Below are 26,756 nucleotides of genomic sequence, written 5' to 3' on the forward strand. Positions count from 1 at the left end.
ACCTAAACAGGCGTAAAGTGATGAAATATTTTGCACCAACAGAGGGTAGTGCTAGTAAAAAAATTAAAAGAATATGCAAGATATTTTATCAGAACTTTTCTTTACCTGAAAGTTACACAATACTAACTATCACCATAATGTAATATATACACAAACATATGAAAGTGTCACTTACTGTAATAACACTTTTATAACCTTTTTAAAATTGAGCACATTTTCTTCATGCTAATCTACATTTCTTACACGAAATATGCAATACTCCAAACACTATCAAAATTACACATACAGCAAAATTTTATGTTTAATCCTTGAAGTGTTGTACAGTTGTCATAATGATGATACCAGTATTATGTCTAGTGCTTTAGTTCTAAAATTTTCATCATACCATAACTGGTAGAACTGCACATTCTTAACAAATACATAAAGTTCATATACTATAAACTACATAATTACATCCTTTGGGGTTTCTACTATTAATACCAATAATTAACTGGTATTCATAACACCAAAAATGTGATACTCTGACGAGTCGTTTAAGAATTATTTTACATGTATATGCTAGTGAATGTACATGTAACAATAACAAATGTTCTATAGAAAAAAACACAAGGGTCACAGTTCATTAATACCCTTAATTACATACAAGTCAGGACCATAAACTAGCTTTTTGGCTATTGGAAAATAACTGTGTTACTTCAGAGGCACCTTGCTATAGCTCCAGCTTCACTGACAAATAAATAACATTATGAGGTGCATGCCCTTTAGCCAACACACCTGGTCAGCTGATTCCAATATTCAAGAAATGACATATTTTCAATTTCATATTTTTTAAATATACTATCAAATTTTATCTCAACTGATGTGGTAATTACACCTAACATGAAATTGTAGAATACAAGAACAATATACTTCACTTTCCGATAACATGTATTTCCCATCTTGAAAATGTAAATAATAATTAAGTACAATACATTAACGTAACACAAATTTCCCAACATGTTTTGCCATAGCCAGAATTATTATTGTTTTTTTTAAACATTTTATTGAAATAATTTTGACCAGCATTTAAAATTGCTTTGAATATTCATAATCAGTCTTCATTACCAAGTGGTAAAAATTGCCAATATATCCTGATGTCACTGGCTAAACTCTAGAGACCACTGCCATTTAGCCAGCTGGACACCACTAATTTTGAGCCCTGCATGTTAACAATAATGGTATAATATTTAATCACTTATTAATCACAATTCCAGTTAAAGAACTAAGCCTACAAGATATATTAAGTATATACGCATACAACCAACTAGTCATGCTTAATGGCATACTTTTTTGAGAACCTCTTCACAGAAACAGTCCTATGCATGCTATGCACAAAAAGAGGAGTTACGATTAGTTCCATGCAAACAAGGACATTTTTTAGTAAATATTGTTAGCACTGAAAACACACATGCACCAGCAGCCATGTTGTAACACATTCAGAAAATAACCTGACATTCTGTTACACATACATAAACTAGCTCATAATGGAAATAATGTTCTTGCATCAAAAGCTTAAGCCAATATTACTGAAAATAGAAATTTCTCTCAATTACCAAACCAAAAATATTTCTTTTCAATGAAATAAATGTATGTTTTATTGAGATGAAAACATTCACAAACATATAAATTAATTTTTTCACTACTGAAATCAATGTTAAATGTTTGTTTCAGAGAAGAAACTATACCCTTATCACATTCCTGTTTATTTAGAAGCTTAACTAAAGTCCTTGAAAAATTTTGTTATCAGAGGTATGGTTATATCAGCTTTTGATTAGATACTGTGCCAGAAAGAAGAGCACGGTGCTAATGAAATGAAAACAAAACAAACTCTTACTCTAAGCAGAAGATTACTTTCAATATGTGATGATGAAAATATAAATATTAAATAAGATAATCACTCTTGAATGTTTTGCCAAGAGGACAGGAAACATACATCTTACAACGCTTTCTAAAGAAAGCTTGACTGAAGTCATAAAGTAAGCATTCTAAATCTCAAGTTAAATCAGTTACGTTCATCCTTGTAAGGCATAGATCAAACAGCCACGTGTCATTTCTAAACAATGTATAGAATGAATTTATACTTCATAATTCACAAAACTAATAGACTATTTCTGTACTAACTTAGGTGATAAATCATAATTATTCAGACATGAAGCACACAGTGTGTACTTGTTAATAAAAGTCATCTTTTTTTCTCTTATGAAAAGCAAATTTTTCTGTGAATACTAAACTGTGGCACAAATTTTCACAAAATCTAATAATCACATAATTAACTATTTTCAATTGCAAGCACAGTAAAATTAAGTAAAATAATTATCATACCACAATATGTTAACTTTAACTTACATTGAATAAATGCTATGTTCTGTTAGCTTAGAATTTCTTTAAGAAAAATAAATGATGTATATATTAAATATGTTTTTTAACAAGTATTTTAATACTTTTCTGTTAAATATACCACTACCTTCACAAATGTAAGTTTAAATTTTAAAGTTAGCTGAATGTCAGTTCCTGTACATGTAAATTTTATTCTCTATAAACTAATTTTACATTCAAACATTTAGTATTAGAAATAACTACATGCCTGGGTAACGCTAGTACCAGTAGAAGTTAGTTTATACGTTTCACACGTCCTCTTTCCTATTTTTGCTCTCCCAATCTTATGTTCCAAATTTGTTTTTCTTTTTTCAAGCTGAAAAAAAAACAACAGAGAGAGTCATCAAGAGATAACTTACACATAGGAAGTCTTCTCATAATTTCCAGCCAGATGTATATCTAATTTCTTCTACTCAGAAAACATCAACCACCATGTTTCAAACTTCTGTTTGTTTTGTTGCAGAACAAATTAAAACTAAAAACACTGGGATATGTTTTATACAACTTAAAATGAACACAAGTATTTAAAAAATATATAAAATTAATCTAGAATTCTGAAAATCAATTTAAAGCTGGTAATTTTGGATAAGTTTTTCAACAGTGAAATCAACATTATTTACTTTTAGAATATGTATCCATAAACAGAAGTAAATTAGGCTTTCAGTTTGATGTGGATATTGAAGGCAGCAAGTCCCTGAGGAACAAACATGTAATTTTTTAATAAAACAGAAATTAATGAGAATACCTTATGACAAAATATTATCACTGAGTACAATTTTGTAGAATTTATACATTTTATCATTTTTGTCTTCTCAATTAGGATTTGCTTCAAATAAAAATGTACTGCAATTACCCCTAAAGAACGTGAACAGTTTTAGAACCTACCAAGTGAATGTGGTCTCTCAATTCCTCTAGTTCTCGAGCTAGTCTTTCATTTTCACTTGCATAGACAGCCATGTCCATTTCCATCTTAAGACGTAATTTCTCCATTTCTTTTAACATACCAGCTTCATTCTGTTGTTCTTTTTTATTTGCTTCCTTCTTGGCCTGAACTTTGGCTTTCTCTAGGTCAATTTTAAAATGTTCATGTAATTCCCTAACCTCAACCTGTCAAGTAATTTGAAAATAGAACAAATGAAATAAGAAGTATGTAAACATAAATAAATATTATTATAGTTAACATTTGCAAATTACTAAGAGGATACATAGATAAAATTAAAACTCTCCAATCCTATGGACAAATAATTACATTCTCTGAGAAAATATCAACTGTACAAAAATGTGGTTACTAACCGGCGCTAGTACTCAGTATTACTAACTAGTGCTTAGTACTCAGTATTACTAACAGGTGCTTAGTACTCAGTATTACTAACTGGTGCTTAGTACTCAGTATTACTAACCGGCACTCTGTACTCAGAATTATTAGCTGGCACTCTGTACTCAGAATTATTAGCTGGTGCTTAGGACTCAGAATTACTAACCGCACACTTCAGTCATTACTAACCGGTAGCTTAGAACTCAGAATTACTAACCCGGCTTAGAACTCAGAATTACTAACCGGTAGCTTAGAACTCAGAATTACTAACTTGACGCTTAGAACTCAGTATTACTAACCGGCACACTGTACTCAATTATTACTAACCGGCACACTGTACTCAGTATTACTAACCGCACAACGTATCAGTATTACTAACCCGCGCACTGTACTCGGTATTACTAACCGCACACTGTACTCAGTATTACTAACCGCTTTTAGAACTCAGAATTACTAACCGGCGCTTAGTACTCAGTATTACTAACCGGCTTTAGAACTCAGGAATTATTAACCGGCGCTTAGAACTCAGTATTACTAACCGCTCACTGTACTCAGTATTACTAACCGCACACTGTACTCAGTATTACTAACCGGCGCTTAGAACTCAGAATTACTAACGGCTTTAGTACTCAGTATTACTAACCGGCGCTTAGAACTCAGAATTACTAACCCGCGCTTAGTACTCAGTATTACTAACCGCACACTGTACTCAGTATTACTAACCGGCGCTTAGAACTCAGGGGTACTAACCGCTAGCAGAACTCAGAATTACTAACCGCGGCAGAACTCAGTATTACTAACTGGTGCTTATTACTCAGTATTACTAACAGGTGCTTAGTACTCAGTATTACTAACTGGTGCTTAGTACTCAACCGGCACTCGCAACTCAGAATTATTAGCTGGCACTCTGTACTCAGAATTATTAGCTGGTGCTTAGGACTCAGAATTACTAACCGCACACTGTACTCAGTATTACTAACCGCTTAGAACTCAGAATTACTAACCGCTTTAGAACTCAGAATTACTAACCGGCGCTAGAACTCTCAGTATTACTAACCGCACACTGTACTCCAGTAACCGCACACCGCACTCAGTCATTACTAACCGCACACTGTACTCAGTATTACTAACCGCGACTGTACTCTTGGTCATTACTAACGGTAGCAGAACTCAGAATTACTAACCGGCGCTTAGTATTCAGTATTACTAACCGCGCAGAACTCAGAATTACTAACCGCTTAGAACTCAGTATTACTAACCCACACTGTACTCAGTATTACTAACCGCAATAACACTGTACTCAGTATTACTAACCGGTAGCTTAGAACTCAGAATTACTAACCAAGGCTTAGTACTCATATTACTAACCGGTGGCTTAGAACTCAGAATTACTAACCGGCGCTTAGTACTCAGTATTACTAACCGCACTGCTACCAGTATTACAAACGGCGCTTAGAACTCAGAATTACTAACCGGCTTAGAACTCAGTGTTACTAACTGATGCTTAGTACTCAGTATTACTAAACTGGCGGTTGGTACTCAGTATTACTAACCGGTACAGTACTCAGTTATTACTAACCGGCTTAGAACTCAGAATTACTAACCGCTTTAGAACTCAGAATTACTAACCGGTGGCTTAGAACTCAGTAGTATTACTAACTGATGCTTGGTACTCAGTTATTACTAACCGGCGCTTAGAACTCAGAATTACTAACCGGAGCCAGAACTCAGAATTACTAACCGCGCTTAGAACTCAGAATTACTAACTGGCGCTTAGAACTCAGAATTACTAACCGGCGCTTAGAACTCAGTATTATTAACTGATGCTTAGTACTCAGTATTACTAACTGGCTTTGCTGCTCAGTGTTAACTAACTAGCTTTAGTACTCAGTATTACTAACTGGCTTAGTACTCAGTATTACTAACCGGCGCTTAGTACTCAGTATTACTAACCGGGCGCTTAGTACTCAGTATTACTAACCGGCTTAGTACTCAGTATTACTAACTGGTGCTAGTACTCAGTATTACTAACTGGCGCTTTTAGTACTCAGTATTACTAACTGGTACTCAGTACTCAGTATTTAACTGGTGCTTAGTACTCAGAATTACTAACCGGGCGCTTAGAACTCAGTATTACTAACTGATGCTTAGTACTCAGTATTACTAACTGGCGCTTTTAGTACTCAGTATTGCTTAACTGGCGCTTAGTACCAGTATTACTAACTGGCTTAGTACTCAGTATTACTAACCGGCCGCTTTAGTACTCAGTATTACTAACCGGCGCTTAGTACTCAGTATTACTAACCGCAATAATTGTACTTGCATATTACTAACCGGCGCTTAGAACTCAGAATTATAACCGCTTAGAACTCAGTATTACTAACTGATGCTTAGTACTCAGTATTACTAACTGGCGCTTAGTAACTCAGTATTATTTCTAACCGCGCTTAGTACTCAGCATTACTAACCGGGCGCTTAGAACTCAGAATTACTAACCGCGCTTAGAACTCAGGAATTACTAACCGCGCAGAACTCAGTATTACTAACTGATGCTTAGTACTCAGTATTACTAACCGGGCGCTTAGAACTCAGAATTACTAACCGGGCGCTTAGAACTCAGAATTACTAACCGCGCTTGTGAACTCAGAATTACTAACTGGCGCTTAGAACTCAGTATTACTAACTGATGCTTAGTACTCAGTATTACTAACCGGGCGCTTAGAACTCAGTATTACTAACTGATGCTTAGTACCTCAGTATTACTAACTGGCGCTTAGTACTCAGTATTACTAACTGGCTTAGTACTCAGTATTACTAACTGGCTTTTAGTACTCAGTATTACTAACCGGGCGCTTAGTACTCAGTATTACTAACCGGTAATTCAGTATTACTAACTGGTGCTTAGTACTCAGTATTACTAACTGGGCGCTTAGTACTCAGTATTACTAACTGGTGCTTAGTACTCAGTATTACTAACTGGTGCTTAGTACTCAGAATTACTAACCATGCTTAGTACTCAGAATTACTAACTGGCGCTAGCACCAGGGTATTACTCAACTGGTGCTTAGTACTCAGAATTACTAACTGGCTTAGTACTCAGAATTACTAACTGAATAGTACTCAGTATTACTAACTGGTGCTTAGTACTCAGTATTACTAACTGGCGCTTTTAGTACTCAGTATTACTAACCGGGCGCTTAGTACTCAGTATTACTAACTGGTGCTTAGTACTCAGAATTACTAACTAGGCTTAGTACTCAGTATTACTAACCGGCGCTTAGTACTCAGTATTACTAACCGCTTTAGTACCTGTATTACTAACCGCACTTAGAACTTAGTATTACTAACCGGTGCTTAGTACTCAGAATTATTAGCTAGCACTTAGTACTCAGAATTAGCTTACTAGCACTTAGTACTCGAATTATTAGCTGGCACTTAGTACTCAGAATTATTAGCTGGCACTTAGTACTCAGAATTCATTAGCTGGCACTTAGTATTCAGAATTATTAGCTGGCACTTTGTACTCAGAATTATTAGCTGGCACTTAGTACTCAGAATTATTAACTGGCACTTTGTACTCAGTATTTTTAAACTGATTTCCCCATAAACAAGACTTATATAACTAGTCATTATACACTGAGATTTTATATGACTACTTAATTAAGAAGCTGCTAGACTGTCGGCAATGACGAGATGTCAGTTTGTCAAGACAGCTCGACTACCAGCAACATTTATATTTTGTTCAGAACATCACCATTGAAAGTTTATGTTGTTTGTCAAATTACTTAGACCCTGTTTGAAAGTTACACTGTTTCTAAAGATGTGAGCAACCACAAAGGCAAAACTATGAATAATAAACGCGTGCTGTAGAAAGGTATGATGTATAATTTAAAATCCTAACCACAGAGAATGGTGTAGTCTCCATGTACAAAAGACTTAAACCACAAATCATGGATGTCAATATGTTGTGAGTAATAATAAAGAAGTTTCAATAAGCTAGCTGTGATCTTTCCTTTTGGGTAACTTTCACATAAAAATTTGGTAGGGTTAACGTTTGTCTTATGCAAGTTATTACCTTTTGGTTTTCCTTTAGCAACTGGTCTTCTTCACTTATACTGGAACTCAAAACATTGCAATGTTTTGCTCTCAAGTTTCTCTATTTAAAAAAAAAAGAGCTTTGGAGATCAGAAAGCTACAACAATCAAAACAGAAAATAAATTATTTTAACAGAATAAATTACAATATTTTCATAACTTTGGCATTATATTACTTAATAATGTAAATAGCCATATTTTACCAAGACCAAATACAAAAAATATAACATGTGAATGTGTTCAATGTGATATTTAATGAAGAAAACTAATTCAGTGTTGTAGTATTAAGTTTCATATGTTCTGTAAATTGTCTGCATCACATTTTACCCACAATAACTACAGTTATAGTATGGCTATTTTTATTTTTTATTTACTATTATTACTGAAACCCTAAACTGATTTTAAAATCTCAAAATACAGAGAAAAGTTTTGGCTCAAAAAGCAAACAAAATTTTCTTTCAGCAACAACTTAAAACTTTTTTGTTACAGCTGCATTCCACAATAACTTTCCAAGTTCACAATATATTAAATTACTCTGATTATGGCCAAAAGCATTATGAATTCATTGTATCACTATAAGCTTGTAATTTCTATCACAGTGGTTCATAATATTAGGTACTTCCAGTTAATTTCAAATTTAGAATTGCTCTTACTGATGTATATGTTATTTATATTGTTATATAACTAATTAAAGATATTGAAGCTGTTATAAACTGAAGCAATACACGTATCAAAACATGACTCTGGAAATTTCCAATGGTAAAAAATTAGCTTTCATGATCAACAAAAATCTGAATGTTCATAGAAAATTATCCACAGTTTTGATACCATAAAACAGATCTTCAAACATAAAATAAATATTGAAATAAATATTACCTGAAAGAAATTAAGCTGATGTTTTAAAATTAACAGAATGAAAAACAAATTCAGACAAATTCTACAGTGATATATCACAGTGTTATATTACCTTATTATGGAAAGTTTTCCTGTTACATATATAAACACTGTTGTAATGTCATTCCACAATTTGACACATTCTTATGAATTATTTAATAAAACTGATGCAAAATGCAATTCACACAACAATAATGCTTTCTTTTCTAATGTTTGCTATAGCCATGCACACCTATAGGCCTAACTTCAAATACAATACTTTTCAAAACTCTGAAACTACAATAAGTATAATATAATAAAGTTTAACAATACATTTCTTCAATTGATAACTACATAATGTACTGATTAACTCTTAGAAGCCCTAACACTCAGTGATCTGAATGCTTTTAGTCAATCAATGAGTGAATCAATCTTTAGTAAATCACCCTTTCTTGTATCTATACTGAACTATTGCTTTTGTTGAGTATGGCAGGTTTCTGGATTCTGCAAGTACCTATACAAACATTCTTGATCTAAAATCATCGTAATTAGCAGCTCCCTCTAGCAAACAACTAAATTATAACACAGAAGTTAGAGCTTAAAGCAATAATGTTTATTATACTTAGCCCATGTCACTAGTTTAGCCAACCACACAAAAGTTAACTGAACCCTTTGATGCCTAATATATTTTGTTGAAAATGTTAAAAATTCAATAATATTAGATAAAGGACATTAGACTAGAGAAGCACAATTGAATGAGAAATCTTGTTATTTGTGTTTACAGAAATAAGTGACATCATGTTATCTGCTATCTGCACTGTAGGGAATTAGACTTTGAACTCTAGCACTGTAAATCTACAGGCTTAGTGCTGTCCCATTGAAGGACAAGAGAAGTCTTAGCATTTAATTGTGTAAGTGTTCCAGATGTGTGTTAGTAAATTGACAACTTTGGACGAATATAAATACAAGAGTTAAGGGCACTCACTTTCAGTACTTAAGCCATTGACTAGTGACTTGCCATATAAGATATGGTTCCTCCCAGACAGTTAAATGCCACAAACAGTGTACAGCTCACAAAAATATGCATGTTTTTAAAGCAGAAGCAGTGAAAAGATTAATAATTTAGACTAGTATTTTCATACCACAGCACTCAAATTCTACGATATGTTTACAAGACTTAAATGCAGTAATAACTTTTATGACTAATTTCAGACAATCCATTTTACTACCAGATGAAAATAAGCATCAGACATTCTGTTCGAATGATCAGAAATGAACAAAAAGAAGTTATTTCAAATTACATACCACCACAAAATTGACATGTTTGTATTTAATAAAAAAAAATCCAAACACTAAAGATTTATAAATGATTTGTAATGACAGTTAGAACTAACTACAAGTCTGAGAAATTATACTGAAATTTAAAGCTTTGCTGTGGTTTTTTTCAACAATAGTAAAAATTTTCAAATATGGTAAGAGAACTAAGGGCAATAAAAAAAAAAACAGTGAGAAAAATGAACATATTTATAAATCTAATTGGTTAAGAGTTGAAGCAGCACAGTAGAAAAATATTGTAAGATTATGACCAAAAATTTAATTTGATATTTGAATGACATTATTCTCAAGTTAAAAAAGAATGTCAACATGTAAACAGAAGGCTGTAGACTACAAAAGATCATTGTGTTGTGTTGGTGTTGAAAGAGTCAAGAGTGATGGACATCATCAACACCTGTTCAGGATACTGAACACTCCTGAAATGTGTTAGTACAAACAAACCACCTTTTTAAATTGTGTTTGATGTATATTTTCAGTGAAAAACAACAAGGGGGTTTTTCTTCCCACACTATATTAGTTACCTGCTGAAGGTACACAGCTAATGTTTAGACAATGATTAAATAAATCAAAACATTGATAATTCCCTACATGTAATGTTATATGTTCCTAAGACTAACTTCTTTTAAAGTTTCACATCTTGATTATGTTTCCTATTAGAGGAAACTGATCAATAATTACTGCTAAGTACATGTATCTCAATTAAATCCTATGAATCTATCTTTCTCTTTGTTTCTCTAAATTCTCAATGAATTTATACAAATACTTTTTAAAGATAACTCACCCATCATCTTCATCTTCAAGATCACTTAAAGATTTTGCACGTGTTTTAACTGTGATCAGGGAATTAATTGCTTGAAGTAGGTTTGAAATCATCATTTCTACTTTATGACCAAATCCTTTCTCAATTCCTTTCTCAACTAACTTAGATACTTCCATCAATAACTGTGTTTTTTCTTCTTCAATTTTAGCACGTAACTTGTTGCTCATCTGTCTAGATTCATTTGAATAAAAAAGAGAAACCTCTTCCATTTCTAAGAAATGTTTTGAGAACAAGTCTCTGTTCTTTTTAAGAAGATCTTCTATTTTGTGCTGAAGTGCATCGACTTCCAAGGAATGATTAGTTTTTAGATCTTCTATCTGCTTTTGACTGGTCATTTTCTGTTCCTCAATCATTGCTTGCAACTGCTGAATCTCTGTTGAATGGGATGATTTCAATTCCTTCAGTTGTTTTTTGTGTTCTTCCTCTAACGTAGCACAAGTTTCCTCATGTTTTTCTTTTAATACTCTCTCTTGAAGCTGCATTTCCTTTCCGTGATACATCTTCATACTTTCTAATTGATGATGTAGTTCTGCTTCGAATGTCTTTCTCTGTTCATTGAATCTAATGTTCGTGTCTTCTATCTGAGCTTGTAAATCATCATGATGCTCTTGGATCAGATCAGCCATCTGAGAATTCAGTTTTGTTTCTATCTCTAGTTTATTTTGAAGTATTTCTTCTTTTTCTTTAGTCAACTGACGTATTTCATCTGCTTCACTGTCTTTAGAAAAACCAATCATTTGGTCGTTTTTATCTTTTCTACACTCTTGAAGAACTTTTAATTCTTTAGTGTGTTCTGTAATTAACTCTTTTACTTTTGTTACGTGTTCTTTGCATAACATGTCTTTTTCTTCAAGAAATTTTTCTTCTAGTTCACAACGCAACTTCTCAAGATCAAACAAATGATTCACTGAATCTTCATCCACAGTGGACACAAGAGCATGTTCACTTAGTTTTTTTCTTTCTTCTGCTAACTTTTCACAGTACACTTGCTCCAGAGCTCTCTTTTCTGATTCATGGCTAGCAATTAAGCTCTCTAAATCACTCTGATATTTTTTTTCTAGATTTGTTTTCTGACATTCAATATCCATAATTTGTTTTTCATGTTTCTCTCTCTCAGCTTCCAGTCTTTTTTGGTAACTGTTTTCAAGCTCTTCTTTTGATATCTGAAGTTGTGATTTGTACTCTACAATTTTTAATTCATACATATTGAGATAATGGTTATCAAGTTCTCGGAAAACATCTCCTCCTTCAGATGGAACCTTCCCAAATAAAGAAAGTCTTCCTTCTTCCAAAGATGTAATTGACTGGCTCAATGTTCCTTTAGATACTAACTGGGATCCACAAGATTCTTTCCCTGAAGCAAGGTTCTTGTCATCAATCATGGATTTACAATTTAAACAGCCGCCATCTTTACTGGGCTACCAAAAGCTGCAACTGCTGATTTTGATATCCTGCATCCAACTGATGGTTTAAGATTTCAAGTTTTCCAAGCAGCTCAGACTTTTCTGCCTCAAGAGATTTGAGTTTTGAGCTCATACTTGCTTCTTTCCCAAGTTTATCCAGCTCTGCATTCATCTCTTTGTGGACAGCCAGAACAACTTGGTATTCATCTAGGACTCTTTGTTTTAGTTCACCAACATTTTTTAAATGTACACCGAGAAGACGCTGATGCATGGCTGTTGTAATCAAATAGCTATGGTTAAATATCAACTTTATTATGAATGTCTACAAAATTAATATGAAACAAACTATAAAGAACATAAAAACATTACTGAATAATACACTCAACCATAAGTAATAGAGTAGAAATGTTAATATTTCTAATGTCAGTTTCTAAATACATTTTTCAAACTTACTTTTTCACATTCAAACTTAAAGATACTTTAATTAACAATATCTAATTAACAGAATTTTGTAATAAAAAATAGTAAGAACACACAATATTTCTAACAATAATTTATTTAAAGTTACATTCCTATCCTCTAATCAACTGCTCAAAACCTGTTTTTTTGTTCTAACCATAAACATATTAACTCTTTGGTTTAAACCCATCAATAACTAATATTTACAGGGGATTATAAACAAACATTTTACATAAGTTAAAACATATTCAAAATTAAACTTGTTTGGAACAAAACATTTCACAGAATGTTTCTGAAACAGTATATTACAGTCAGTAGGCAGTGTTTATTCTACCATTTTTGATGTACAAAATAGGAGAATTATTATTAGAATTAACTTTTGTATCTTAATTTTTCCCTGCATTTTTTTTATTGACATCTCCACCCTAATACAGAAATTGTGATCTGGTTTAGAATTCTGCACAAAGCTATAGAAGGGTTAGCTGCACTAACTGTCTCTAATTTAGCATCAATAGACTGGAAAGAAAACAGCTAGCAAGCATCATTCATTCCTAACAAGTCTTAGGTTACTCTTTTACCAAAAAATAGTGAGATTCACCTTTACATTATAAAGCCTTCATGAATGAGACAGCAAGTGTGTTCAGTGATGGGGATTCGAACCTGCTACCAACAGACTGCGAGTTAAACACCTTCTCCACTAGGTCTTCTCAAATTGTGAGTTCATTCGTTTTTCTTTCTGACCTTGTATTTTACTTATGTGCTCTATTTTTGTATTTTAAATTTTATAAAGATTACTTGTTACATGTTCAAACACAAACTTCTGTTATTTTAAATTTTTAAACCTGTGCTGCAATTTTCATATTGTTTTTGATAAATTTACACACACACACACACACACTTATTTTTCCTTTTACATACAGTCAATTTCTTTCACATTTTATTTTCTTTACACAGCTGGCAAGATCAGTAAACATGGCCCACAAACTTCAACCTGTTCAAAGACCCCACTAACACTGATCAAGGTTTTGTTGAAGCTATATTTTCATTCCTTCTTTAACTTCATTCACAGCATAATACAGACATTGTACAAAATATTAAGAACTTTCTTCCCAACATGTGTTTTCTTACAGTGTGTGTGTGTTTTCTTGTAGCAAAGTCACATCGGACTATCTGCTCAGCCCACCGAGGGGTATTGAACCCCTGATTTTAGCATTGTAAATCTGTAGACCTACTGCTGTACTAGCAGGGGGCCCTTCCCAACATATTCAAAATTAACTTCCACTGTCAATTCATTCCTGAATTTGAAATATACTTACAAGTAAACTTTTCCTACTTGTATAGTTTCAAATGACTGACAGACAGAAAGTGTAACATTGATTATAAAATCTATATTTGTTATTTATGTTCTAACAATCTTATTAACACATATATGTAATTAATATTACCTTTTGCCTCCTTCAACAGCAACTCTCTCTGAGTCAAAAGACTTTCAAGCCTCACATCAATCAGCTGAGAGTTTCCCATACCTTCATCAGAGGGTATGGATATTTCTGTTGAAGACACTGCTGTGGTCTTCTCTTTGATTTCACCAGAGGCTTCTGTTGAAGGCATCACCATGGTCTTCTCTTTGATATCATGAGAGGCTTCTGTTGAAGCTAACACTGTGATCTCCTCTTTGATTTCACCAGAGGCTTCTATTGAAGGCATTACTTTGGTTTTCTCCATTATTTTGTTCAAATGGGTCAGGTAAACTGTATGCCAATGCTGAGTTAAATGCTGAGAAGAAATAATTACTGAATTCAGAAAGCCAGTAAATGCACATAGAAGAATATTTATTATTATTTTAACTTTATTCTAAATGTCCTGAAGACAATTATTTGTTAAATTACAAGTAAATAGAGCTGATAGGAGCACCACCACATACAGTAAAAACATGAAGAACACAGTAGTATTTTGTTTTATCATGGTTTCTTTTTGTCATGAAAAGTTGTCCTTGTTTAACTATCTCAGTTCCATACAGTTTCATTTTTATCCAAATACAAATATATGTTGATTGGAGCAAATGTAGACACTCTTAGTGCAAGTTTTGTTTAACACCCATAAGTACAAGTAAAACAAATACCAGATGCATAATGCTTCCTTTGGAATACACAAACTGGACACTTAATTATCTTTGTCCAGTCCTCGAGAAACATGATGAATATCAACTTTCCCAAGAAAACTTTCCATTAAAATCAGAACTCAGTTGTATATGTTTTAGGACTTACTTAAAGTTGTGTAGTGTCACAGATATGATGTAGGACCTACTTAAAGTTGTGTAGTGTCACAGATATGATGTAGGACCTACTTAAAGTTGTGTAGTGTCACAGATATCATGTAGGACCTACTTAAAGTTGTGTAGTGTCACAGATATGATCTGGGACCTACTTAAAGTTGTGTAGTGTCACAGATATCATGTAGGACCTACTTAAAGTTGTGTAGTGTCACAGATATGATGTAGGACCTACTTAAAGTTGTGTAGTGTCACAGATATGATGTAGGACTTACTTAAAGTTGTGTAGTGTCACAGATATGATGTAGGACCTACTTAAAGTTCTGTAGTGTCACAGATATGATGTAGGACTCACTTAAAGTTGTGTAGTGTCACAGATATGATGTAGGACCTACTTAAAGTTGTGTAGTGTCACAGATATGATGTACAAAGAGATATATTTCAATCACATTAATTAGATTAACAAACTTTAAGAAAAGCTAATACTTGTGTATTGAACGTACATGCATGAGTATCAGCTACATGTAAAAAATACTTGATACAAAATACCAAGGCACTCTAAAACAATAACAATCTTGTTATTATATTTACAATTATTGTAAAGAGTTCTTAGGCTGGAACATTTTATCTAGCAAAATCTTGTATGCGTTTATAGTTATTGTTTAATAATAAAATACCAGTCAATAATACATAACACAAACATAAATAGTCCTAACTTTATTATTGTGAAACACATTAAAAATCATAAATACAAACTCTGTTAGATGTTTTGAATCCCATTAAAAATAAACATTAGCCCAAGGTCACAAAATAACTCTTACGTCCTTGTATTCCCAGTACTGATATAAAATTATCCACCACAAAGCCATGTTTTAATTTACTTAAACATCGATAAAACAACAAATAAAGCCTTCCTTTTTAAAAATTCCACAACTACATTTCCCATTTACAAAAGTAATTATACACAGATATTAACTATAAAGGGTTCATTATTTACAGTGAGTCTTGTTGCAATAAATTAAAACAATGAATGTCTCATTGTTAATTAATAACTTATAAACACACAAACCAAACTCAATGTAATAATTAACCAAAATGTACAAGCTGAGCAACAGAATGTAACAAAATGAACAAAAAGTTTTCTTGCTTTAGTTTCTTAAATTCATTTTCCCAGAAAAAAAAAATGTATGTAGAATTTTGTTCTCATGTAAAAATATTTATTTTAAAAGTTTGTGTTTTCCTTATGTACAAACTCTAATGGTTCTAGACATGTGTTTGTGTGATCTGTTGCCTCCTAGTACATTTGTTTTTTTTTAGTATATGTGTTAACTATATCTTCATTCAAATTCTTAGATCATGAAATCTGATTAATTAACAGGGAATGACTGACATTTTGATTATATAAATATTTTTAGTCATTTAAGTGTGTGGAATTTAGAGAATTGTACACGTGTGTGTGTGTGTGTGTGTATTCTTGAAAAACCATAACTAATCTTCCAGATTGCTGCTTAACTTAATCATTATAAATCTTAGTTGGAAGACAAGTTTTCTTTCCTCACAACTTAAATAGTAAAATGTACAGGTAACAAATTTTGTCTCAACTTCATCAGTTCTACTTGTTTAGCTTTCTGTCAAATTCACAATAATGTATAATTAAGCATATGAAGTATTCGATGACAATTATCAAAATACGTATACATAATTAACATTACTTACAATGAAATAAAACTTATAATTTTGAAGACTAAGCTGTAGATTTTAACATGTAACAATGCCTTGACTTCCTTATTTGTGCTCAGACAAAGGTAATACAGTATGCTTGAATTTTATAAATCAGGAAAAGACAAAAAATATGAAATCAATCAACAGTTACAAGTCCATAATTTAAAGTTATGGTAAGTATATGGAGAATCAACATGTCATTTAGAATTCTGAAAAAAAAAAAAAAAACTTATCCAACACTAATAATACTTCCAGATTCTATGATATACTAATAATTTTTTGAGTCCAATCTTGAAGTGACATGGTTTTAATAAAACTCTAACACTACCTTTAAAATGACAGGTAGTACAACTAACTGAAAAACAAAAATGAAAATTTTTAGAAACTTAAGAATGCTTTAAATTATGATAAACATCAAAATCTACAGCCTGGTCTGATCTAAACATGAGCATCAGGTGTGTGGGGTCAATCAAAGCCAGACCCAAAAAATATACAAACCCAATAAAGTCATGAAAAAACATACAAATCAGAATTATGTTTGTCAGAGTACCGATGCTGCAACACCTTTCAGTATTTCTGTAGTACCTGTATAATGTTTTATTTGTATTTAGTTTGTACTATAAGAGAGGATAAAGTTTTTTGTTGTATTTAGTTTGTACTATAAGAGAGGATAAAGTTTTTGTTGTATTTAGTTTGTACTATAAGAGAGGATAAAGTTTTTATTTGTATTTGGTATGTACTATAAGAGAGGATAAAGTTTTTATTTGTATTTAGTATGTATTATAAGAGAGGATAAAGTTTTTTGTTGTATTTAGTATGTACTATAAGAGAGGATAAAGTTTTTGTTGTATTTAGTTTGTACTATAAGAGAGGATAAAGTTTTTATTTGTATTTGGTATGTACTATAAGAGAGGATAAAGTTTTATTTGTATTTAGTATGTATTATAAGAGAGGATAAAGTTTTTTGTTGTATTTAGTATGTACTATAAGAGAGGATAAAGTTTTTATTGTATTTAGTATGTACTATAAGAGGATAAAGTTTTTTGTTGTATTTAGTATGTATTATAAAGAGGATAAAGTTTTATTTGTATTTAGTATGTACTATAAGAGGATAAAGTTTTATTTGTATTTGGTATGTATTATAAGAGGATAAAGTTTTGTTGTAATTTAGTATGTAGTTTTGTTGTATTTAGTATGTATTATAAGAGAGGATAAAGATTTTTTGTTGTATTTAGTATGTAATTATAAGAGAGGATAAAGTTTTGTTTGTATTTAGTATGTAACTATAAGAGAGGATAAAGTTTTTTATTTGTATTTAGTTTGTACTATAAGAGGATAAAGTTTTTTGTTGTATTTAGTATGTACTATAAGAGAGGATAAAGTTTTTATTTGTATTTAGTATGTACTATAAGAGAGGATAAAGTTTTTTGTTGTATTTAGTATGTACTATAAGAGAGGATAAAGTTTTATTTGTATTTAGTTTGTACCTATAAGAGGATAAAGTTTTTTGTTGTATTTAGTTTGTACTATAAGAGAGGATAAAGTTTTTATTTGTATTTAGTATGTACTATAAGAGAGGATAAAGTTTTTTGTTGTATTTAGTATGTATTATAAGAGAGGATAAAGTTTTTGTTGTATTTAGTTTGTACTATAAGAGAGGATAAAGTTTTTTGTTGTATTTGGTATGTACTATAAGAGAGGATAAAGTTTTTATTTGTATTTAGTATGTACTATAAGAGAGGATAGTTTTTATTTGTATTTAGTATGTACTATAAGAGAGGATAAAGTTTTTTGTTGTATTTAGTATGTATTATAAGAGAGGATAAAGTTTTTGTTGTATTTGGTATGTACTATAAGAGAGGATAAAGTTTTTTGTTGTATTTAGTATGTATTATAAGAGAGGATAAAGTTTTTGTTGTATTTAGTATGTATTATAAGAGAGGATAAAGTTTTTTGTTGTATTTAGTATGTACTATAAGAGGATATCAAAGTTTTTTTGGGGGTTTTAATGGTTGATATTTATGTGTATTTATCAAATTTTCTTTAACAATATATCAAGCTTAAACTGTAAGAGTAAGTTATTTCTATAAATAAGGTGCACAAAAAAAAACAGAATAATTAACATGACAAACAGAAGCTCAAAATGTTACTTGGACACAAAAATTAAATGAGTACAGTTTAAGAAATTAGCTAATTTTAAGATATTATTTGGAAGGAAACTTCAAAATAATTTCATTATTTCACTTAGATAACTGAAGAAATCCCCCCTCCTTCTGAAGTTTGTGCAAACCTAATCAGGGACTATCTGTGCTAGCCATCCTAAATTTAGAGGTGACAGATAAGAGGGGAGGCAGCTAATCAACATAATCCACCATCAACTCTTGGGCCAATAAGAAAATGGGAACAACCCTCACATTATAATGTGCCCAGAACTGAAAGAGAAGTGGAAACTTTCAGCCTGATACCTTTATTTAAAAATTCATGTTTTACAATACACTTATTCAATATCTTAAACATTTTAAAAATTGGTGAGAACTACTATATTAAACTTAGTAATTCACTGGCAAGAAACAATCTTTTACAGCCACTATCCTTTTCTACCAAGATAAAATGTGTATGTAAAAACAACCTTTTACAGTCCTTACCTCTTTCTTATCAGGTAAAATGTGTATGTAAAAACAACCTTTTACAGGCATTATCCTTTTCTCCTTAGATAAAAAAAAAATTCAGGCAAGTTTTTTTAAAAGATCTCTTCTCAATTGTAAAATAAAAGCACACAACTCTTCCTTGTTAGCTTTCTATAATCCATCTAATACCCAAAGGCAGTGTTTTCCAGTTCTGTTTCAACAATCTAATTACACAAATTCCGATTCAATGCATCTTGCAACTTGACTGGTATATCTTCTTATGGAGTAGCACAAATATCCATTTCAATACTAAATGTTTGAGGTATGCAGTAGTTGAATTGATATATCATGGAAGCACATGTATTCATGTGGCTCATGTTTTCTCCATATGGAGATCTTTAATGATCATATTGGGTACTGTTGCCTGTATGAGCAGCTTTTGCCACTGCTCTGTGTTCATGGATTCTTACCTGTTACAAGACTAATCACTTTCCTCACCATAGGTATGATAAGACTTGTTCCAGGTTTTTCCTTGATGATCCTGGTACCCTAAGTTGATCCATATTCACTATTTTCCAATGTCATTAACTAAAAAGGACAATCTAGTCTTTGAAGTTATATATATATAATCTGAATATATCTTTATTATCCAAGTTTATAAACATTTTTCATTGAAAAGGGCTGTTAGTTACCTTTTCCAAAAGCAATCAATTGCAGTCAATTTTCAGAGGCATACACCACCTACAAAATTACAATTTTGTCCAATATAGATCTAATACATTCCTTTCCACAATGGATTTCAATCAACTGTGGTTGTCACATGATTTGCTGATTTGCATAATCAAAATTGTTTCAATATAATATATTCAACTCTCTGTAATCATCTCTTCCATAAACTGCCACAGGTTTTTTTGTTTGTTTGTTTTTATGGTTAGTAAACACAATTGTGCCTGTTAAAAAGAACACTGATAACAAAATCTATCAACCTGATATTTTATTTTTGCAATGTATGTATTAATATGTAATTTCACTCACAATGTAAATCTATTATTACATAATCTTGCCTTGAAACATTTATCACACAAAACAATTTACAATTGCTTCTTTCTTCAATTATCAACACAAAGAAAACAGTGTCACATTTATTTTTAGGAAGAATAATTGGTACATGAAACTCTATTCAAGTTACCAATACATTTATTAACAAAACAGATTAAACACTGACTATTCTAGTTTTATTGGTCTCTCTTATAAGTACAATGTTATTTATATATAACCTAATTTAGTTCATTTTTTGAAAACACAAAGATTCATTTTCATACTTGTATAAAAATTACTGAATAAATTACTTGAGACATCTCTAACTCTCTATTATACAAGAATCAGATTGTAAGAGGTTATAAAAGTTTTATTTCTCAGTACTTTAACTTTCAATTTTAAAGGTAGGATCTTCTATTCAGTCAGAAATATCTTTAAACAAATGAAAGAATTTTGTTAAAAATTACTGATATAGTAACTGTAATTATTTTGTTTACATTGTCTAACAAAACAATTTAGTTTCTTTCTTGTTAGTTTTTAAAAGAAATAAGACAGTAACATTAAGGAAACAAAATGAATTACATGCATAAACTTACTTAAAAGTCAACAATTTTGATAACTATTTAATAAATGTGAATTTACTAGAATCATTGTCTTTCTTTAATTTATCAGCATTCATAGGAAATGTTTATTTCCAGGTCTCATGTTGTGAAGGGAAATTAAGTAGCCATCAGACTTCATTAATTATGTCGATTTAATTTTAACAGACTTTTTAATATTAACTCTCTTGAGAAGTTTTATTGACCACAAAGACAAAGACTTGTAACAATTTATAGCTGTAGTTTCTTGCAAGTTTGTGTAAACTTTGAACAAGTTTATTATTAAATATGGAATATTAATATTAAAATACTAGCCTTATAACTATCCTGAAATTTTGGTTTTATACAACGTAAATTTACTACTGCCTTCTAATAAAACTTACATTACAATACCTTTTCTTTTCTGTAACTTTGTATTTTGTTAGTACAGAAGCACTACACTGACTAATTAGCAGATACTGTACAGAAGCACTACACTGACTAATTAGCAGATACTGTACAGAAGCACTACACTGACTAATTAGCAGATACTGTACAGAAGCACTACACTGACTAATTATCAGATACTGTACAGAAGCACTACACTGACTAATTATCAGATACTGTACAGAAGCACTACACTGACTAATTATCAGATACTGTACAGAAGCACTACACTGACTAATTATCAGATACTGTACAGAAGCACTACACTGACTAATTATCAGATACTGTACAGAAGCACTACACTGACTAATTATCAGATACTGTACAGAAGCACTATACTGACTAATTATCAGATACTGTACAAAGGAGGTTTATTTATAAAGATTCTTATGACAGTGGAAAAATAGAATTAACTGTTATCTTCTCCAAAACCAACAAAAATTATTTATGTTGAAGCCTGTCATAAAAAAATTACAACTTTGAGTAAAGTGTTATTACATTAAATTTTTTTCACAAAAAATGAATATATTAAAATCCCAGAGCAGTCGTTTTTTTAGCCTGTAATGCACAGCATAATTCAGGATGTATCAGAAACATCAAATGTTACACAACTATTAATTCTAAAAAAATTACAGACTTAACATATTCAGGACATCTCATAAACAGCAAGTTTTACACATCTGTTGATTCTAATAATTACAGACTCCACACATTCAGGATCTCATAAACAGCAAGTTTTACACATCTGTTATTTCTAATAATTACAGACTCCACACATTCAGGATCTCATAAACAACAAGTTTTACACATCTGTTGATTCTAATAATTACAGACTCCACACATTCAGGATATCATAAACATCAAGTTTTACACATCTGTTGATTCTAATAATTACAGACTCCACACATTCAGGATCTCATAAACAGCAAGTTTTACACATCTGTTGATTCTAATAATTACAGACTCCACACATTCAGGATCTCATAAACAGCAAGTTTTACACATCTGTTATTTCTAATAATTACAGACTCCATACATTCAGGATTTCATAAACAGCAAGTTTTACACATCTGTTATTTGCAATAATTAAAGACTCCACACATTCAGGATCTCATAAACAACAAGTATTACACATCTGTTATTTCTAATAATCACAGACTCAACACATTCAGGAGACATCAAAAGCAAGTTGTACATCTATTAATTCAGATAATTACACACATACATGACATCAGAAAAAAGCAAGTTACATATATCTACTAATTCTGATAATTATAACACATTCAGAACATATCAGTAAGAACAATTTTTAAACATCTATTAATTCGGACAATTATGGAAACTAATATAATGCAAGTATGACTGAAACATTAATTAAAGAAACATCACACAGTTCTTTTAAACATCTATTAATTCGGACAATTATGGAAACTGATATAATGCAAGTATGACTGAAACATTAATTAAAGAAACATCACACAGTTCTTTTAAACATCTATTAATTCGGACAATTATGGAAACTGATATAATGCAAGTATGACTGAAACATTAATTAAAGAAACATCACACAGTTCTTTTAAACATCTATTAATTCGACAATTATGGAAACTGATATAATGCAAGTATGACTGAAACATTAATTAAAGAAACATCACACAGTTCTTTTAAACATCTATTAATTCGGACAATTATGGAAACTGATATAATGCAAGTATGACTGAAACATTAATTAAAGAAACATCACACAGTTCTTTTAAACATTTATTTCGGACTTCAAGACGTTGTGTACAGCTACATATTAAGAATTCAAATTTACATAAAATCAGTAATATTTCTTTCAAGTCAATCAAAAGTAGTGCAACTTAACAAAATGCATGATATATATTTTTGAGCAATTACTATAAAAAATTTGATATCAATATACAGCAGAAACATGCCAGTGCAAGTAATCACACTGAAAGTTATGCTTATTAATATGCTAAATAATGCAACATCATATGCCAGTGTAAATATGATTAGCTTTCTTATATTCTAACCAAAATCACAAATAGACTTGTAACATGATTCAATATCATCTTAGTGTCTGGAAAGGATCAGGGACTAGATCTGAGACACCCACCCAATAAAATCATAACCAACACATAACCACTACCCTGCATCAAACTCCCAATTCACCAATCCAAGCAACACACCAACTAAAACCCACAAACTGAATCCTCTAACAAAAGTCCAACACTTGTGTGAGACCAACCACAACCAGAAAGTAGCAAAATGCAAGAGGCATCTTAAATGGCATGCAAGAAAATCAGATGCTGAAAACAAAGTTGAAGACAGTGCTCTTTGAAAGATTTGAAAGTAAAAAAAAAATTAGTGGAGATAAAAAGTGAAAAAATGACAGCAGCAAAGCATATATATTGAGATGTATATTTGATGAGATTTTTTTGTTGGTCTGTCTGATGATGAAGAAAGACTGTCTTGGAGTGGTGACTCAGGTTAGTCTACAGAAAATAACACCAATAGGGCTAGTTCAAAGATGAGAGGCATAAGAAGAGAACTTTATTTATAATTAATTTTGCAAACACAGCTAAAAAGTCAGTATATAGTATTACAACTCAGTTTAAATGAGGACACTTTCCCAAATTTAAATAGAATGACTTTATGTTAATAACAAGTTTACCACATTACCATGCATTTAAACTGAAATGTATTCATAATATAAATACTAGTTTCAACATGAAAATCTCAATTCAAATATTTTTTTTAAAAATGGTCTAAATGTAACCTTCAACAAAAACTCTGTAGAGTTCTGACCACTAACATACACAAGCAACAGCAACATACCAATTATTAACTACATTAAAACTCTTATTCTGTCAAACAATGCCCATAGGAACATCAAATAAGTTGCTACATGTGACACCAAACAGAAGGAGAAGGTATCATAAAGTAACGCTTCATTGTGTCACTCTACAGTACTCAGAGTACAGTGCACATCTTCAAACATCTCAAAGAGACTAAACAAGCTCATTCTTAGATTCTACGTCAGAGGTTTTTACTTTGTTTATCACTTCAATCTCTATGAACAATGTGCAAGTACGAGGGTAAAACATGTATACAGGTAGTACTTAATATAAACAAACAAGTACACATCTATACACCTCACCAATCTTAATGGCTTTATGAGTTTTACATGAGTATTTTTATTTGTAATTTTGTTTGTTTATTTTCAACTTTTGAAGCTGAACAAAATATTTGTTTTGCTTTTGTTTTCATAGCTGCAAATACAAATTGAGAAAGAGGTAACCCGACTACTTGGAGATCAGCAACATCTGAGGTTTAAACTGTAGCATATCACAGATTAAATACAAGACAAACTTATTTTATTATTACTACAATTAATAAATTTACTAATGCAACACAACCTTTCTAAGTTCCATATTTCATTTATTAAAACTAAGTGCCAAGTTTTTGAGAGCTTTTGATCTACCTCAAAGTACATAATCAAAATTCTCAATTGAAGCAAACACATCAGCCACAAAATTAATCCAAAACAAAACTAAAACCAGAAATCACATGCTTATATTTTATCATATATTGAATGCTAAATAAAATTTTTACATTTCAGTACTGTTTAAAACATGGATAAAATAAGTGGGTTTAAAATATTAACCTTTACGAGGTACTATTTGAATTACAATGTATCAATGTTCATAATTTTGTATTTGTAAATGTTACATCAACAAAACAAAGACAAGGTTTACCTTTATGTGCTGCTGCTTCTCTTCTTCAAGCTGGTCTCTAAGCCTCTCAGCTAAAACTTCTGAGCATTCCTTTCCTGTAACGAGAGCTTTCAGGTTAGGATCAGAAAAAGTAACACAGTAAAACTACATTCACAAATATTTGTATTTATAACACTTCTTCCATCTACTAATTACACAGATGTAACTAAATAGTACCTAAAAAAAAACCCTCCATAACCACACTATCGTGTTTAATTTTATAAACCAAGCCAACTTGAAGGAAGTGTGTTTAGTGGAGCAGTGAGATGAGAACAATACAGATTTTGTACACAGTATCACTGTGTTAACTTCTGAAAGAAAATCACTGACAAGAGTAAGAAATATTTACTAGCAACTGTCATCTCAAGAACTCATAAAAGTTCCTGTAGTTACAGATCTCCAAAACATGCTCACAGGGGTTTGAACCTGTGCTAAAGATAACCTAGAAATAAGAGATAAACTGATGTGCACTTTCATATCAAACCCACTTTGGACTATCTACTGTGTCCATCAAGGGGAATAAAACCCCTAATTGTAACGTTGTAAATCTGCAGACTTACCACAGTACCAATAGTGGACAAGTGACAGACTAGTAATACAGATACTGTTATATCAGAAGGGAGGATCCAATACTGAATTTTGTTGGGCAGTTCGTTGTTGTTGTTTTTATCTTAACCTTTTCACAACCTTGTTTGATTGATCAAATTAGGTAACACTAAGGATTATTGACAGAAATGTGTGAAACAGTTCTAATATTAAATGATATTTTTTGCAGGTAAACTATTTGTAATTGATGTTGTCACACACATTACCCATGCCCATCATATCAAATCATACAGATTTATCTGACAACACAAAATGTGAATGATTCTCTTAGAACTTTTCCTTTTAGGTATAAGATGTGAAGAAGCTAAAATGTTTCATTCAACAACAGAACACACACACACATTACAACTGATTATTCTGATCAATAACACAATGTGCAAATGCAATACAACTGGCTAACCAAACTCAACACCTGAAATTTAAGGGTTAATGAAGATTAGACATTAATAAAATGACATGAAAAATTGTTGTTGTTGCCAAACTGTTCTAATAAAATAGGCTTTGTAAATTTTGGTTTAACTTGGTTAAAAGAGCACCAATCTTCTAAATTTTTAAAAACTATACCAATTTGGATTGAAAAAAGTTAAGTACATGTAGGCCTTCTTCAATATTCATTTTGAGATAATTTGCAATACTGATCCAAAAATAATGATTAGGGCCAAAAACTGAAAGTGATTAATCATACAACTACAGCACTGCCACAATTATGATGCCAATTTCCAAAATTCTAACACTAACACTTTCGATATGGAAAATTGATGTCTATTTATCTATAAGTACACTAAGCATTAGATATATGCAATGTTATGTTGAAAGCTTTACAAAATATAGTAAGAATTTTGTGCCAAGATTACAATGATATATTTCAAGTTTATTTTGTAAAAATGTTATTTCTGCACTACATATCAACATTCCAAGAGTAATTTTTAATCAAACAACTTCTCAAAATATTTCAGGACAGTAAATGACTTCT

General features: G+C 31.3%; 3 protein-coding genes across 3 annotated transcripts in view; all 3 read right to left on the reverse strand.

Annotated features, from left to right (window-relative positions):
- Positions 1-12,234, reverse strand: part of LOC143234897 (uncharacterized) — a 13,065-nt gene extending 831 nt beyond the window's left edge. The window contains exons 1-6 of the mRNA XM_076472589.1: positions 11,550-12,234; positions 10,814-11,459; positions 8,792-8,810; positions 7,806-7,886; positions 3,301-3,522; positions 2,624-2,731 (exon numbers count right to left, since the gene is read on the reverse strand). Of these exons, the coding sequence (XP_076328704.1) occupies positions 2,624-2,731; positions 3,301-3,522; positions 7,806-7,886; positions 8,792-8,810; positions 10,814-11,459; positions 11,550-12,234 (1,761 nt within the window). The remainder of the gene's footprint in view (positions 1-2,623; positions 2,732-3,300; positions 3,523-7,805; positions 7,887-8,791; positions 8,811-10,813; positions 11,460-11,549) is intronic.
- Positions 1-26,756, reverse strand: part of LOC143234511 (kinesin heavy chain-like) — a 367,254-nt gene that overhangs the window by 254,227 nt on the left and 86,271 nt on the right. The gene's annotated exons all lie outside the window — the stretch shown is intronic.
- LOC143234898 (uncharacterized) overlaps positions 10,814-26,756 on the reverse strand; it is a 42,767-nt gene continuing 26,824 nt past the window's right edge. Inside the window, exons 12-14 of the mRNA XM_076472590.1 lie at positions 25,160-25,233; positions 14,160-14,490; positions 10,814-12,528 (exon numbers count right to left, since the gene is read on the reverse strand). Of these exons, the coding sequence (XP_076328705.1) occupies positions 12,263-12,528; positions 14,160-14,490; positions 25,160-25,233 (671 nt within the window). The 3' untranslated portion in view covers positions 10,814-12,262. The remainder of the gene's footprint in view (positions 12,529-14,159; positions 14,491-25,159; positions 25,234-26,756) is intronic.

The sequence above is a fragment of the Tachypleus tridentatus genome, chromosome 12 (assembly GCF_004210375.1).
Source record: "Tachypleus tridentatus isolate NWPU-2018 chromosome 12, ASM421037v1, whole genome shotgun sequence".
Taxonomy (NCBI): Eukaryota; Metazoa; Arthropoda; class Merostomata; order Xiphosura; family Limulidae; genus Tachypleus; species Tachypleus tridentatus.